The following is a 17,424-nucleotide window of genomic DNA, read 5'->3' as shown; positions in this document are numbered from 1 at the left end:
CTACATCCAGGAACTCAAAACATTAAAAAAATAGAGGAAGAAAACAAAGCCTCTACTTATGGTAACTCACAGTACTTCACTGAGAACAGGCTTTGAGGTAACTCCCCTCAGCCTCAACCCTAGTGATAAATACTGCTAGCACTGACCTGCTGGAGGAGTACTGCAGAACACAGAAAAAGTTGTGGGATTGCACTGCACTTCAGCTGGTTACAGACAGAACTTGTCAGTCTGCAGCAGGAAATAATGCAGTCCTCCCAGGGCACTGCATCTAACAGCATCCCACAAACTGAGTCCAAATTTTAAAGATCTGAATGGGAAAACAATTATGGCTAAACAGATCCTGACTTTCTCAAGTCAGTTCAAAACATTTGCACTTCGAAACAACAGAAAACCAAAAGAACTTGTTTTGGAGTTAAAAACTGTCATAGAAAAGATTGTGAGTGGAACAAGTATCACTGCAAGCCAGTAATTACTAAGACTTGTGAACTCTAGGGGATTAATGATTGCTAGAGGATTCAAAGCCAAAAGATAGAGACAAAATCAGTCATTACATACACAGGAAAAAAATGGACAAGGGAATAACTTCTGACAATATTTGTTTCTGACCGGGTGGAACAACACTCTAAGCAGTTTCATATTTCTCAAATTAATTTCCTAAAGATTTTTTTTGGTAGGGGGCCACAGGGGAGAAATCTACAAATGCAGCTGTGCCAGAAAGCAGTCACAAAGCAGATTGCTTCATGTCTTCCTATTTTGCAATGAAAAATCGAAGGAGTGTTGTTTTAGCATAAAAAGAGACAAATTCCTCCTGCTGGAGGCAGAAAGTATCCATTTATTATTCCAAAATCTTGCAGTAAGGGCACCTCAGAGAGCAGATGGGAATCAGAGGTCCTTAGACTCTGCTGCCCTCCTGTTGCCTTTAAGTCCCTGGACACAGGGAGACAAAGAGCTCCTTGGCATTGGCCCAGTTAGTGTTTCATGTTATTCCAAGGATGACTTGGCTCAAAGGAGTTTCATTTGTTGTGAGTTGCAGTGGAGTTTTTTCCTTTTTTTTTTTTTTAATATATTTCATTTATTTTCATGCCTTTGATGCTTTCCAGAGCAGCTCTTTTCTCATTGTCAGCTTCAATTAAGGATATCCTGGGAGTATCTGACATCTCCCTGAGGGCCTGGAGCAGACCTTTCCTAGTGTTGATCCTGGCTGTCACTTGCAGCAATTTTATTCTACTTTCCACACTTAAAATTGGAAATTGTGTTGGAAATGAATGGCTGACAATTTGTGGATAAAAATTATGATTAATTACATTCCTGGTAGTTGTCTGAAAAGTTATCTGGGTATTGTTCCTACAAGCATCTACATGTTCACACAGCAATTTCATGGCAGAGCATTATGATTCTATACCCCCTGCATTTTAGGTATCCAAAGGGGCAGCATTAAGCTAGTTGTGGTAATTCTGGTGCAAACTGGGAACTAAATCCTAGGTTGAAGTGAAATTGATTGGATAAAAAAATCAACACCAAACAAATTATAACAGGTGTTAGCACTGCTCAGGTGACTGCAAAGACTGTTTAAATCTCATTTCTAGAAGTTAAACTAAAGCAATCTAAGCAATCCAGGCTTGGCCAACACTTGCCTGCAGTCATGCTTGTAGCTTGTGTTGGAGCAGTTTGGACGAAGCCTTCCTTGACTTTTCAGATGGGTATCCACCATTTTATGCAGGTGAGGAGAGGGTAAACAAAGTATCTATACCTTGTCCATGATGGCCACGGTGGCCATGATCTACCTCTCTGGGAAGGTAGATCCTGTTCCCTGCCCCCTTCTGCCTGGAGACAGCCAAATAGGGGGAATGCTTAGCAGTGCTTTTGGGAGCCCTGCCCTCCTGCATTGGAGGAGGAGGAATTCCTCCACTGTGTAGAGGAATTAACACTTTGGGCCCTGTTTATCCTTGGCCATGTGTATTGGGTCACTGGCAGCAGGGAGCTTGTAGCACAGCTGGCTGGCTGCAGGAGTGTCAGTAACACAGCACGTTTCGGATGTGGGAGGAGTTAGCTTGCTCATAGCCACCCACACCAGAAATATATCTAGTTTTGGCTGCAACTGGGTTGGAATCTCAGTTATTACAATGAGAAGATCAGTGCTACAACTTGTGTATAACTACACTACTGCTCCTGACTGACAGCTTGTAATGGACTTTAGTACTAGTGCTATCTTTAAGGCTTAGGATAAGAACATATATATTTGCTGTTTTGGACTAGCTCATCCACATGAAGAAATCTTCAAGTATCTTCAAAACTACAGTAAATAACTTGCTCTGCAGTCTGCAAGCTCAAACAGCATTTTTCATCTTCAGGTTAAAAATGTAACAGAAGAGCTCATGACTTAGGAAAATAATAATGGGAGTGATGTAAAAGCCATGTCTGAAATTAAGACAGTTTGTTTTCTTATCACATATGGCCTGCTCTGTCTAAAGATGTCTTCTTTAAAATCTGTTGTAACTCTTTTTCCTTGCCCTGCCCAATCAAAACAAAAGAAAAGATGAAATGGTTTTAAATGTTAAGACTATGATCTTCAGTGCTGGCCCTGCTGCTAAAAGTTGAATTCTTACTCAATCCATTAAAGGGCATTGGTTTCCCATGTCATATCTAGTTTTGATCACAGCAAAGAAATGGGAAACAATAAAAACAGGCATAATGTGAAACAGATTTTAGCTTTCTGCTTAATTTTTTTTTGCATCAGTCTCTCACTTTTGAAAATACATAAGAGTTAATGTGATGATCTGAAAAAAAACCCAAAAAAAAAGAAAAAAACCAAAAAAAACCCCAACCAAACAAAAAAAAACCCCCAAACCATTTTATTTCTCTGTTCCTGTAGGAAACCCTTGCCTTTAAAACAAGATGATATATAAATAGCAGCGTGCTGAAGCAAAGTGGGTGGCTAAAATTCCCTGTGGTGATGGTCAGTATTTAGAAGTGTGGCTTATGAACAGATCAATTTCTGAACAGACTGGGTGAAATTCCCCAGCTTAGTGCATCTCACTAGAAGCATGTGTTAACTGATTCTAAAACCTTAGTCAACCCATTCAGGTGAAACTTCATCCATCTGGAAAAAAAAAAAGGGAAGGGAAGGGAAGGGAAGGGAAGGGAAGGGAAGGGAAGGGAAGGGAAGGGAAGGGAAGGGAAGGGAAGGGAAGGGAAGGGAAGGGAAGGGAAGGGAAGGGAAGTCTAAGTAGTCAGAGAGTTGTAACTGATGTAAAAAGTGATAATAATCCTAACATTAATAAAATCCTATTCTAATAATCCTAATATTAATAAAAGAATCCTAATATTAATAAAAGTGATAATACTCCTAAAATATGACTCCTAATAAACTAAATCAGGAGGCATAAAGCCAAACTGATGTGCCTGATTAAAAAAATCTACTCAAGTGGACTACATAAGTGGAGAAATAGGGCTAAGAGATGCAGAGACTGGAATTTTTATTCTACATTATTTTCCTTTAGTCCAGTTTCAAACAAGATCAAGACTACCACTGTGCTCAGTTTCATACTGCATTAGCAACATCTTGCTTACAGGCTTACCAAGGCCTTACAAAAAGTTCCCTCAAGCAGAATCAGGCTCTATTCAATTAATTTGCTTCAATGAAGTGTCACATTTTGATGACAAGCAATAAATGGTAAATTAGATCTTTAGTGCATAAATCATGCTTAGAAGTGTCCCTCATAGCAAGGGTTCACAGGCAGCACTGTAATTGTGCTGACTGACAAAGCAATGCTGTCCCAGGCTACCAGCTTGCATGCATGGTTATGGTCAATCTCCTGGAAAAGTGGCCCTGTGAGTGGGAGAGGAGTTAGACAACTTTTAAAGTTTGAAGCAGTGATCAAAATTTATTGTTCCACTGTGCATTCATCTGTCTGTGACTGCCTTGAGTTACTCGGCAAAGGTAAATGAGCCCAGAAAAGAGGGGAAACAGCTGAAAGATATATGTGATTTTTGCAAGTTTTGAGATGTCATTTCACAAACTATAGGGTGGAAATTCAAGGAAATCTTTGTTAGTAAGAGGAAGAAAAATAAGCCAGCCCAAACCTCAAAAACCTAAACAAGACACAGCAGAGGAAAAAAAGGAAGAGGTAGTGGTGAAGGTTGAGGGTTTGCCTCCATCTGCAAACTCTTTCTGAAAGCTGCTGACAGAGCTTTGGCATCTGATCATCTCCTGACTGCTGATTAACATAGCACTGTTTTATATTTAACTCAGGCCAGAACAGGAGGGGCTGGGGGGTGGGGTTGTCCTGCTTATAAGGGGAGTACGGCAGAAACAATGTTCTTCTGTGTCAGTTCCCTCCGTCTCGCAGCCCAGCTGCACTTTGATCATTAACGTTTCCTCCAAATGCATGTTGTCTTTAATTAATTGAGTGTCTTGTGGACACCGAGGTGAGGGAGACAGGCAGAGAACAGCTATAGCTACACAATTAAAATACAAACCAAGACTGCTGAGTTTACTGAATGCAAGTGCTGAAGTGACTAATAAGCTTTTTTGTGGTTAATGTTTTGCTCTGAGAACAGATCTAGGAGCAGAGATGGAGGGCATGGATTTTGAGGATGAGAAGTCCAAGAGGTACTGCATGAAGACAAAGCATGTGGCTATCATCTGTGGAGTTGTGGTTGTTGTAGGAGTTGCTGTGGGGCTTGGTGTGGGATTGAGCAGACCTAAAGCTTCAGAGGCAACAGAGCAACCAACAACAGATCAGACGACAACGACAACAACGACGACAACGACAACAACGCCAACAACGACAACAACAACGACAACGACAACAACGGAACAGCCTCCTCCCCCAGTGGATTTGGGCCCCTGTCCTTCCAAGAATGATGACACTGGAGACTGGAGAGAGTTTAGGCTGCCCACTTATGTCAAGCCTGTCCACTATGATCTGGAAATCAAGCCTGAAATGGAGCAAGACACTTACAGTGGGACAGTCAATATATCTATTGCTTTGGAAAAACCAACCAGCTCCTTGTGGCTTCACCTGCGAGACACCAAGGTTACAGAAATGCCCACACTCCGGAAATCCTCAGGACAGCAGATTGCTGTGATTGACTGCTTTGAGTACAAGCCACAAGAATACATTGTGATGAAGGCAGCAGCAGAACTCCCTGTCACTGATGAAAGTGATCCCTATGTGCTCACCCTGAAGTTTCAAGGCTGGCTGAATGGTTCGCTGGTTGGGTTTTATAGGACCACCTATACTGAGAATGGAAAGATCAAGTAAAGCAGTTTTATTTATTAAGCTTTCTTCTCTATTTTTACTTGCTCAGGCCTGCTCTATTCCTGTTTCAGCTTTTCAGTCTTGTCTCTCACCAACTTACTGACATTTCTGGGCTGTTCTTTAGTTTTCTCATTCCCCTAAGCAGGATGCTGTATTCAAAGCCCTTTGGCTTCTGACAAGTGAATGTGGGCTGGAGAGATGAGGGGTTTGTTATAATTAATATTCTGAAAAACCTTTTCAAACTCTACTGGTCCAAGCTTACCTTTGAACTGAATGGCTCCCTCAAGGAGCTGGAGGGATCAAGGCCTGTTTTTATCTCTCTAGTACAATAAATAGCATACAACTATCACCACTCTCTCCTGTTATCCCCAAGGTAACAGTTTTGGTGTAAAGTGTTCTTCTGATAGTTTTCCTGATAGCATATCTCCTTGATGCTGTAAACCTAAGGAATATTCAAACCCAAACTTTCCTGTCTCTCTTGCAGCTGGTTTAAATTATATGTAGGAAAGCCCAAACAATTAGGGTCATCTTTTACTGTTTTTTTTTGTGCTCCATCTCTTCCTTATTAATATATCAACAGTTATTGAAAGATTACAAAGTCTCTACCAGTTCAGCTAACCCATTCAACTTACCAGGTTTGTACTGCTTCAAGGTGGAAGCTTGAAAAAGCCATTGCCCTCTGCTCAAAGGCTGCTCTTCACAGTTAATGTATGGAGGGGACAGTCACCCATCTTCTGATATTTACATTTCTGAAGTGATTTATTCCAGCCTTTACAGCTGGTAGATAAACTTGGCTAGAATTTTACGAGGCCCTGTAGCAGGAACATGGAGACAAACACTGATGTGTTCATGGCATTTCTTTGCCCTCCTGGGACAATGGTGTCGTGAGTGAGAGTCTCATCAGCTCCAATCAGCCACTGACAGGAGTAGCAGCAATGACAGGCACCAGCAGCAGCGGATCCAAGAGGTAGAGGATAAAGCAAGCATTGATTTTTCCTGTGGAGAAGTCATGCAGACAGCTCTCGAACACCAGACAGCTCTTTTACTCTCGTTTTTCTCCATATATGACCTCAGCATTGCTCTGACTTAAAAGGTGCTTTGGTTTCATACTTTGAGCAACTTTGGTTTCATACTTTGAGCATCTGACATCTCTACAGCAGTTTTAAAGTGCAAAGTCCTAGAATCCTTCTAAGTTGTGTGTTACTTTTCACTGGTGAAGTATATCTAGATATTAAATGTATAGCCCCAGGTCTGTCACAACCCCGGAACAGCAGGACCAGAACACAGGTCTTCTGAGTTGCAGAGCAGGAGAGGTGAGTGCCTGTCCCTCTAATCCAGACAGTACAGGTAGACAAGGTCCAAGCATCTGATACCAGGAAGAAAGGAGAACTCTAAAACTAAAGAAAGTATAAAATGTGAGCTCACTTTGACTGTTCCTACTTCTTGAATTGAATGCTGGAAGCTACAATTGCAAGGATGATCCTAGCCAGCAGTCTGAAAACTCAATGCAGAAAGGAGCTTGTGGGTGTGAGTGTGTTAGGCTTGAGAAGGGCTTTAGTAAGAACAAGTGAATAGTAAATTCTGAAATATTTTTCATGTGATTGACTTTGGGCAGATTGCAGAGGTAATGTACATGATAGTGGTAAGTACAGCTTTGAAAGTAAGGCAACCAACAGCCAGGTTGTTGCTATGCAGCAGAGGGTAGGGGATAGGATGGGGTAAGGAAGGACAGTGAGGGAAGGGTTTTATTACTTATTAAAAATGCATTTTCTCCCAACTTTCTACTTAAAAACAATGCTGACTGGAATGAGCATTTTTATTTTGCCTTTGTGTGAGGTACACACCGCTCTTGGAAAATTTCAACCCAAGTAGTTCTGTTGTTGTCATGTTGCAAGTAAATACAAATCAGATCAGGTAACAGCAATGATCAAAAAAGTCTGTTAATAGTGGATGTTAAAGAGAAAGGGGCTGAGGTGAGAAGGAGATCCAATATACAATTAACCAACTCTATTATCCCTTCTGTGCAGTGTTAGAAGCAGCAGCACCGTTAGAGAGACTGAATAACACTGAAAGTCAGCTTCTAGGGCTGAGCTGCTCCCCAGATGTTTATCTGTGAAGGCAAAGGTTTGCCAAAGCATTGTTTTAAGGCCTTTGGTTTACAAACTGGGCATGTGTCCAGGCTCTGCTGTTGCTTAGATTCAAATATCCAAACAGATTCAATAATCTATGTTGCTTAAATTCCTTGAGAGGCTTAGGAGAAGAACACCTCATTTGGGGATCCTGTTCAGACAGATCATACAATCCCCATCAGGAAAAAGGTGCTTTTGGACATGCCCTGAAGCAGATTGTGAGATACCTTGGAATCATGACTATTTAAATTGATGTGCACCTTCAGGTAGGGAACAGGAAAGCAGAAGCTTTGGAAATGTAGATTTTGGACATAGACTTGCCTAGATGCTTCTGTGGGTTCCCAAATCTAGCTGTAAGCACTTAAGTCCTTTGGTAAAACTGTTCCTCTGTCTGCTCATTTCATTTCCCCATTGATGCAAAAGGAATAGCACTCCTCCCTACTTTGCATGATGCACTGAGCATAACTACGTTACACTTGTATTGTTTTCAGATCTTATGGAGAGGAGCAAAAGAAGAGTCCTTGGCTGGTGTACTGGGTTATTCAGGTCATTAGCTTCTCTCAACGAATGTGCTAAAGCCCCCTTATATTTTTTCCTTAGTATTAAAAATAATATAAACATGTCACAGCAGCTGGCTTTGATTTTGCACTACTATTAGAGACAAGGTATGGCTTCCTGTTTTTAGGAATTCCCTCGGTTGTCTGTCAGAGAACAAGAGGCTCGCCGATGTCTAACAGGGATGTATTTAGGATTTTATTGGATAGACAAGGGAAGAATTTTCTTCTGTTTACAAAAGTAACACTTCTGATTTTCTTCCTGAAGCAGAAAGTTTTCTCAGAAGCAGCAATGAGTTGAAATTTTAAGGAAGACTAGGAGAAAAATGCTTTAATTAGTTCAGGGAGGAAGGAAGTTGTTTGACACTAACGACTTGTACTTCAGGGGGAGGGGGAAGGAAAACTCATCATGGTTCTAAATGCATCACTGTTTTATTTTGAGAACAGCTGGATGCAGTCTCAGCCAGATCTTCACTTATTATTATGATGTTTACAACTGTCAACTCTAGTTCATATTTAAAGGTCTGGACATCAAGAGCAGAAGCCACCAAGCAGTGAAGAAAATCTTATCTAAAAACTACATTATGTTGTTTGAAAGTGAATTACAACATTTCATGTTTCTATTGCCACTTCTGTGCATGCCTTAGTCTGGAGTTCTCCTCATCTAGCCTATAGGAAGGGTAGTGCTGAAGTTTTTCACTCCTAATGTCTGTCTGCCTCTGCAAACATATGAGGATAGATGGATTATCACCTTATAAATCAACAGTTGTATCACAGTGTTATCAGTCTGTAGGAACAAGACATAAATGTGTCAAAATATATAGCCAAGTTTTTAACCAATAGCTGTGAAGCATTGCCCTGGAGGCTTGGAGTTAACTTAATTGTGAAATAGCTCTCAAATCCTATGAAAAGTAGAGAATGACAGCAAAGAATGCACCAAGCAAAATAAACTCTGTTGAGTCTGAAATGATGTTAAAGTGAATGGTCATTATGCTTTCTGCCCGTGAACCTTTGAGCTACTATTCCAAGGAACATGAATGGAGAGAGCCCAGACATATTACCTCTGTCAGGTTTGTAAATGACCCTTGCTGCTACAAGTTCCTAATGACCAGTTTAGTATTTAACCGTCACAGGGAAATGCCAAGGGCAACAGAAACCTTGAAAAATTGGTTGTCAAGTGAGCTTGTAGGATTGCTGCAATCTGTAATTTATGATGTACACTTTTAATTACTTTTTGGAAAGAAAAACTACCTTAATATAGTTGGAGCATCTGTAGAAGTGCTGTCAGAAAATGCTCAACATTCCAGATTAATTGAAGGAGCATCTGTGATCCCTTTCACCATCAATCACTGGAGAATATGCTCTGCCACTGGTGTGGGTCGTTAATGGGGGAGCCTGATGTCACTGGGAGAAGCAAGCACAATATGAACGCTCACAACCTTCACCTTATGTTTTTACATGACCCCTATTGTCTAGCTCCTCCAGCTGGTTGTGCATAACTGAGGTGGCTTTCTGACCCCCCCCAAAACAGCTTGCATAGCATCAGTTATGTACTAGGATGTTCACCTGAACTTTCCATGCTTTCTCCAGCAGTTTCACTAATGGAGTCAGGGGAGCATCATAGCAGCAGGAGGAAACTGTATGTGGTAAATGCAGAAAAAGAAACACACAAACAGGATGAGATTTATTGGCATTTGCACAGTTCCAAGGTGTCGCTTCAGGAGATGTTCAAGACCCTAATCCCAAGATATGCTGTAGTGGGTAAACAAGTCTTGGAGTGACTTATTCCTTTTAGGTGATATCATCAGTTCTTTATTTTAGGTGATAAATCAATGGTAAAGCTCAGCAGGAGGGAGAGCAAAGTTTTCACTATGCATGAGAGGTCATGCCTCTCTTATTGCCTGGCTCCTAAAAATATTTGATGATAAGCAATTTGCATTAGCTTTTGCTCTGAAACCTTGAAGATGTTGATGACAGACAGATGTTGATGTCAGCTCCTGCATTTCTTATGTCACCTGCTTTTATGGATGGATAAATATGCACAAATATTTGTAGCTGGATTTAATTTGTGAAATACTTTTAAAAAATGCCTAGAAATTGCAGACAAGATTTCAAAGCCATATAATGAAGCCTTGCCAATGTGTTGTTTGTTTCAGGAGCATTGCAGCTACTGATCATGAGCCAACAGATGCGCGGAAATCATTTCCCTGCTTTGACGAGCCAAACAAAAAGGCAACTTACACCATATCCATCATCCATCCAGATGTGTACCAAGCGCTTTCAAACATGCCAGTACAGGTAAGTATTTCCCAACTGCTGCCTAAGTGCAACAGTTCTGTAGAGCCACAGAAAGGTAATGTGGGTCGCCAGGTTCTGGCATGTTCACAGACTCTACCACTCAGGCACTGGAAAACTCACGCTTAATAGACATTCCATGAACAGAACTGGTTGGCTGGTTAGGACTCAAAGTGTCCATCAGCACACAACATGGCAGCACAGAGTCAAATCCAAAACAAAAATGGAACACCTCTTCTGTTGTTATCCAGCTGACCCTCTGTTCAGATATTCTAGGTGAGCATCCCCTGCTGACTATAAATAGATATTGGCAGGTTCTTCAGTCAAGCTGGGTAGGCTTGGAGAATGAGTACTCTGCAAGACAGCTGCTTCCCAGATGGAAAGTCTAAAATAATCACTAAAACTGCATAATGGTCCAGAACAAGGGTCTGCTGATCACAATATAATGGCAAAGAATCCTGCTAGCCAGAAAGACTAGGATTATTCTTTTTCATAATGGAGCATCTGAAACTGCATCTGTCAGCTCATGGGTGTGGATATTTGTCATTCTACCATGTCTATAATTTCCTAAAAAATCCATTTCTAGACCTACTGTCAAATTCCAAATTTTGCATGAAATTCAATGGCATCAATTATCTACCTCTGGGCCTTCTGGAAGAAGTCTGAAGGTCTTTCAGATTAGAGGGTTTCTACTGAATAGTCAGCTGAATGTGTAGTCTATTGTAAAATTTCTACTAATAAGTTCTGAAGTGGGAGATAAAGTGCCAAGTTAAAAAAAAAAAAAAGAAAGAAAAGAGCTTCCAGCCTCCAGGCTGTTGGCATTTGCATTTTTCCAATCAATCCCCCACCCAGAAAACAAAGGTCTGCTTTTATTTAGAGTGCCCCAAACTTATTCTCCTAGCAATGCAGCTGAGATATCTATTACCAGGCTGATACAGATGCATCCATACCCTTTGCACATTTAAAACTCTGACCCATTGTTATTAAAAATATTTCTGTGATACCTAGAAGACCACTAGGCACTTTGATCAACAACACATGAAAGGAGATTGCTGTACCTTTCCTCATAGACCTCATATAAGTGAGAATATGAGCAAGGGAGTAAGGGGATAACACCATATGTTATCAAGATTTACTGTGTTTTGAGATTTACTTTACACCTTGACATGTGGACCTTGCCTCTGTTATGGATCTATAATAATAAGTGTGCAAAGGGCTAACTACTGCTTCTTAATTGATTTGCTAAAAAAATAAATACTGATAAGAAAATGTAGATTATGCTGAATTCATATTGAGGTTTGACTAAGAGATTATAGCAGGGCAATTTTCATCTGGTCAAGGTCCATAGCTCTGGTCTTAGTAGTGGAAGAACCTTGGGAAAGATCTTTTCCACAGATGGAAATGTAAGAGTTTGTAAAGACAAGGCAGGTTGTATGTTACATGTCCTGTAATTTTGGGGGTGTGAAGCTTTATAATCAGCATGCCAAAATCAGATCAGAAAAATCAGAATCTTGTACATTTCATTTGCATTTTTCACTAGAATTTCTTCAAATTTTTTTCCACTTTGTTGAAATCACAGAAGATATCAAAACAGAGTCGAAATGGGTAAAATAATGGAAAATTAGATTGTGAATACCTTTTCGAAAAGAGGCTATGAATATGTCTGTGAATATGTGGTTTTGTTCATGGAGTCATATTACCTGTGATATTAACTGCCTGTGCTTTATTTATATTGTGTTTATAACAAACAAATCTCATGAACCGCTGTATCTCTAGAAGGCTAACATCTTCTATGTTTTTGGCTTTTGTTCTATTATATAGTCATCGAGTCAGAAGCACAAAAATTTTTAGACTATAGCAGAAAAGGAATAGAAGAAATATATGTTTAGAATAGAATCATAGAATAAGCTGAGTTGAAAGGGATCCATCAAAATCATCAAGTCCAACTCCTGGCCTTGTGCAGGACACCCCAAGAGTCACACCACATCCCTAAGAGCAATGTCCAAATGCTTCTGAAACTTTGTCAGGTTTGATGTTGTGACAACTTTTCTGGGGACCCTGTTCCAGTTTTCACCCTCTGGGCGAAAAACCTTTTCCTAAAATCAAACCTAAACCTCCCCCAACTCAACTTCATGCCATTTCCTTGAGTTCTGTCACTGGTCATGGGAAAGACGACATCAGTATCTACCCCTTCCTATTTAGTATTGTCAGCAAACTTAGAGGAAATACCATCTAGGAAAATCAGGAAATTTTAAAATTGATTTGGTAAATAAAAACTATGATCAGCATTAAATTTTATGTATATGTAGGCAACCCACCTAATAACCTAACCCACCATTCATTTGTATTTGAATTACTTCAGGATAGATTGATTAGACTGGTCTATATCCCAGGTAGCATCCCTGCATCCTGACTTAAATACATGATGCATGTATTAAAAGAGAGGAGAATTCAGTCTCTTCCCTTCTCTGACCAAAGTGATATTATTTTATGCAACAATTGCAAGAACAAAACACAGCATACACCAGAAAACTCCTGTTGGCAAAATTTCGGTTCATGTGAATGATTTCAAATCCCTGATGAAAATTAGAGCAAGGTAAACCTCTTTAGTGCCAAAAAAGCAAAGTAGCATTTCATGTATTGCAGAAGAAAAATACCTTGTCTGTTCTCATGCCTTTAGCAATGAAATGCCAGAAGAGGTGGACCTGGAGAGGTGATTTGTTGCTCCTATGCAGTTGCAGTCTTCATACAAATGTACTTTTATGCATGTATTTGCAATTTCAAAAATCAATTTGATTATTTTTGCATTTCTGCAGCGAACTGTACAGCTTGGTGATGGCTGGAATCAAACAACTTTTGAGAAGTCAGTTCCCATGAGCACTTACTTGGTATGCTTTGCAGTGCACCAGTTTACCTGGGTAGAGAGAACATCCGCAAGTGGAAAACCTGTAAGTCCTTCTGCAGCCTGAAAGTGGTTCAGGTGACAGATGTGCCTTGATTTGCATTTTTTCTTTAAAAATCTCTTTTTATTCAAACAAGGACATATTTTTCCTTTTCCTATAGCTTATTTTCTGCAGCCTATTTTATCAGATTATGTGTTCACAGTGGTCCCTCTGACCTGGACTACATACAGTGTTTTGCAGTCTTTCCCTGTCTCCCATCTTTGTTAGATCCCAGTTAATACCTCCCATATGAGCACACAGGTGAGGAAGGAACACTCTTTCCAAACTCATCCCTGACTTGAAGCCCAGGGCCTGAAGTAATGTACAAGTTAGGGGGTACAAGAGAGTCCCAGGCCATGAATACAAATACTTTATAGTTTTCTGTGAGTTAAAATTGCATTTGATATTATTACAGCTGTTGAGACATAGGACTACAGTGCTATGTGCCATTATGTACTGGCTTGCTTTATTTTACCACAGTGGCAACAGGCAACTGCCCAATGTAAGTTCTGTAAAAATAAGTATAGAAGTGATAGTGTCTGCCTAAACATTGGATATTTGGTTGATCCCCTAATGAAGAAAATAGGTTTGAATCTGAACCTATTAAATTAAAATAGCTCCTTCATTTAGATGCAGTAGGCAGGCCAATCCATTTCTTGCTTAGATTCAAATCTCCTGAAAGTGTAGCTGATCAGGCATAAAGAGATAACAAGACATTGCATTGAATCACAAACTGAAATCCGAAATACAACTTGCCCCTCAGCAGAAACTCCTCATTTAGCCTAAACCCAATTTGGGATACTCAACCTGCTGTTGATTGTTTATTGGTTTAGATCTTTTTCTCATCTGATACAGAGAATGATCCCTAGAGCTGTATGTCCCCGCTTCTTCCCCTTCCTTTCCTGTTACAGGGTCTTGTTGTTGACATGAGCTGGCAGTGGTTTCTTTGATTTCTGGAGACAATGTCACAAATGGACAGGGAATCTAGAATAAAACCCCAGTCACTCTACTGTTTCCTTAGCAAGTTAGCTCTTCCTTAGTTTCTTTAACCAAAAAAGATCATCAAATCATTCCCTACTGAAAGCTGTTCACTGATTTTAAAATCTATCTCGTAGAAATCTCCAAAGTTCTGATTCAGCTCTTAGCAAAGACTTCCTGTCACAGGACTGTGCTGAGGCCTCCCTCTGTGCCCTTGCTAGTGTCACGTTGTATGCTTATATTCTTACTTGACAAATAACTAAAGCTAAATTACACTTAGACAAGCAAATGGAGCCTGGTTTGAGATACAGATAAAATATTCTTAGTTCTCTGCTGTTTGGCCAAGTAATTCACAGGAGTACATTTTTAGGCCATCCAGTCACACAATTTTGTTAACCAACTGCTCTTCACCATAGCTGGTCCACTCATTATCAGGGACAGGACCTTGACTACATGGTCTCACTAGATATACTCTATAGTTCAGTTCCTTTAAAAATCAAAATTTTTCTAGATTTTTCTGCAGAATATAGTGCAGTAGGGAAAAAATGTACTGAAGAAGTGTGTAACACTGTTTTCTACATGCAGAAGTTAAACATTTACTACTTGTCCATGCCATGCTCCAGAGTATGGCCCTGAGGTCAATATTTTTTTTTCCCCAAGCAAAACAGTACAGCCCACATGTTCCTGACTGGTTGCAGCTTTTCTAAATAGAAGGGAGTGTTCACTGAAACAGGGTAATTAAAGTGCATGTGTGTAGATGCAGGGGTATTTGATTCAGTACAGGGGTTGCCTGAAGAAAAATCTTATATTTCAGGCCTATGTTACTACATATTTTATTAATGCTGTTCACTAAACAATGTCTGAGGACTTGCCTGCACTAGAAAACTTGGGGTTTAAGTGAGGTTAAAATAATAACTTTCCTTTCTCTTAACATGGACATAGTTTTACAAATATAAAATACATGTAGAAGATCAATCACTAAAAATTATCTTCTCCCCAGGGAAACCAGACTATCTTTAGGGTTTTTAATCATATATATAGAAAGTTATTCCTATAGCTTTTCCAAGGCTTCCTGTCCAAGAACTTTGAAGACCAGTTGAACAAAGGTATTTAGATTCACCAACCCCTGAAAAGAACATTCCATAGTTTGCTGTGTAAATTTCTAACAATAAATCTCTCATTCAACAGAAAGTATCCACTTGATCCATAAATTACTTTCATAAACAACAGCAAGAGCATACAGCTCACATGACACAGTAAATTATTTAAAAACTCTGCCGTTCACTCTGAAAGCCCTAATGAAGACATTAATGAAATGAGTGGTGGGAAATGTGCCCACAGCTGGAATCAATGCTCCTGAACTGATTACCTGTCAGGTACTAAATGTCTGGTTTGGAAAAATCACAGAGGAGATTATACAAATGAAACACCAAGTCAGTTCTAGTGCAGGCTGAAGGTTTTGGAAACCATTAATATGGATCAGCTAGGGGACTGAAGACTGCTAAATTGGGTAAAGAGCTTACAGAAGTGGAAATTGCAGATTGTAATTGCAAACTGACCCAGGGGGAAATCCCCTGGCTGGAATGTATTCCTGATTGAATTTCATAAGCTTTTTTTGGTTTTGTTTTGGTTTTGTTTGGGATTTTTGGTTTTTTTTTTTTTCCAGCTTTATTTCTGAACACTTTCCCATCCTCCCCTCTCATTGGAGGAAGTGTAATTTATAGTATTGAAATCAATGTGTTTTCAGGCTCCAGAAGAGTTCCTGGAATAGACCAGGTCCTTTTCTTAGCTTGGGCCCTAAACTCCTGGCTGTAAGACAGCACTGAAGGAGTAAACAAGCCACACCAGTGCAGCAGATGAATGTGTCCCATTCATAAGAGTCATGGAGGTGGCAAAATGAGATAGATCGGTTTTCCTAAAACCAGAAACTTCACTGCATATAGAAATCTCTCATCCACACTGGAGATCTTCAGGGGTGGGGAAGAGAACAGACTACATACAGCTCCAACAGGCTTCGGGACAGAGAGACTGAGGGAAAGATCCCCAAAAGGCTCCTTGAATTCTGAGCTCAAACTTTGCCTTCACAATGTGAAGATAACTTCTCAAAAGTTTTTTCAAGTTACAGGCCCCCTCATAATGGGCATGGGTGCCATAAGATTCTAGTTCTCCAGAGCTTGTTTCCTACTGCTTGACAGCCATAGCCAAAGTGGTACCAGGCACCAGGTTTCAGGGATAGAAAGGTCAACATTCAACACTTCATTTTTTGCATTCATATATACAGTAGGAGCACAGAAATGGTGACTCATCACACCAAACATGCCAGGGCTACCAAATATGCCAGTTTTCCCAGACTCGCCTGGTCATAAAAGAGAGAACTGATTTTTGCTTATGATTTCCCGGGGTGCAGCAGCCCAGAAGGCATCAAAGCTGTGGCTGTGTGGCCCAAGGTCCTTCTCAAACAGCCACTCAACCTGCATGGGACAGCATGTCTGGGAAGGGTCACAGATCTAGTAAAGGCATGGTTGTCGTGGGTTTGAGGTCTTCAAACATGCAAGAAGAGGAAACTATGATGATAGTATACATAGGAAAGGTACAAAGAAGTTGAATAAAATAAGGTGCTGTGGGTTTCTCACACATTTCAATAGAGATGTGCTCCTGAATATTGATCTGATGAGATCAGTCAAGATCAGTGAACTGCTCAGAACAAGTGGATCCCCTCTGACTGTGCTTGCCCAGGTTTCCTCCTTGGGAACACCAGGCCGTGGGGAAGTAGGGGCTGGTATGTAACCAGGCCCTGCTTGAGGCTTGGCCACTGTGAGCTTCTGGATATGGGTCTTGCCAATTTTAAAATTCAGACAAACAGTGGAAAGTGTGCACGTGTTGGCTTGGTATCTCTTATGTACAACGCTTGAAAAACTTTGTTGAATATATGTGTTAGGGAACCGAATTCAGCATTCAAATCAGTCTCAGAGAAAACTTGCAGTGTTATTGGTATGTATGCTAAATACCTTTTCAGTGTCAGACACCTGATTCCTCTTAACTGAAAACTTTTCTAATTGTCTCTCTGTATTTTACAGCTGAGAGTTTATGCCCAGCCACAGCAAATACACACGGCAGAATATGCAGCAAATGTAACAAAAACTGTATTCGACTTCTTTGAACAGTACTTTAATTTGAGCTACTCTCTTCCAAAATTGGGTAACTATGAACATTTATATTTTTTATTTTGTTAGTTCAGTGTCATGATTATGTTGCTTCTACG

At 40.2% G+C, this 17,424-nt stretch overlaps 1 protein-coding gene across 1 annotated transcript in view; it reads left to right on the top strand.

Moving 5' to 3' along the window:
- The first annotated feature begins 4,574 nt into the window (after positions 1 to 4,574).
- ENPEP (glutamyl aminopeptidase) overlaps positions 4,575 to 17,424 on the top strand; it is a 33,182-nt gene continuing 20,332 nt past the window's right edge. Inside the window, exons 1-4 of the mRNA XM_071432671.1 lie at positions 4,575 to 5,263; positions 10,104 to 10,245; positions 13,059 to 13,190; positions 17,240 to 17,360. Of these exons, the coding sequence (XP_071288772.1) occupies positions 4,575 to 5,263; positions 10,104 to 10,245; positions 13,059 to 13,190; positions 17,240 to 17,360 (1,084 nt within the window). The remainder of the gene's footprint in view (positions 5,264 to 10,103; positions 10,246 to 13,058; positions 13,191 to 17,239; positions 17,361 to 17,424) is intronic.

The sequence above is a fragment of the Agelaius tricolor genome, unplaced genomic scaffold (assembly GCF_023055355.1).
Source record: "Agelaius tricolor isolate 1412-34295 unplaced genomic scaffold, bAgeTri1.0.p SCAF_8, whole genome shotgun sequence".
NCBI classification, from domain to species: domain Eukaryota; kingdom Metazoa; phylum Chordata; class Aves; order Passeriformes; family Icteridae; genus Agelaius; species Agelaius tricolor.
The sequence above is the reverse complement of the archived record's forward strand: the minus strand, read 5'-3'. Positions and strand labels throughout refer to the sequence as shown.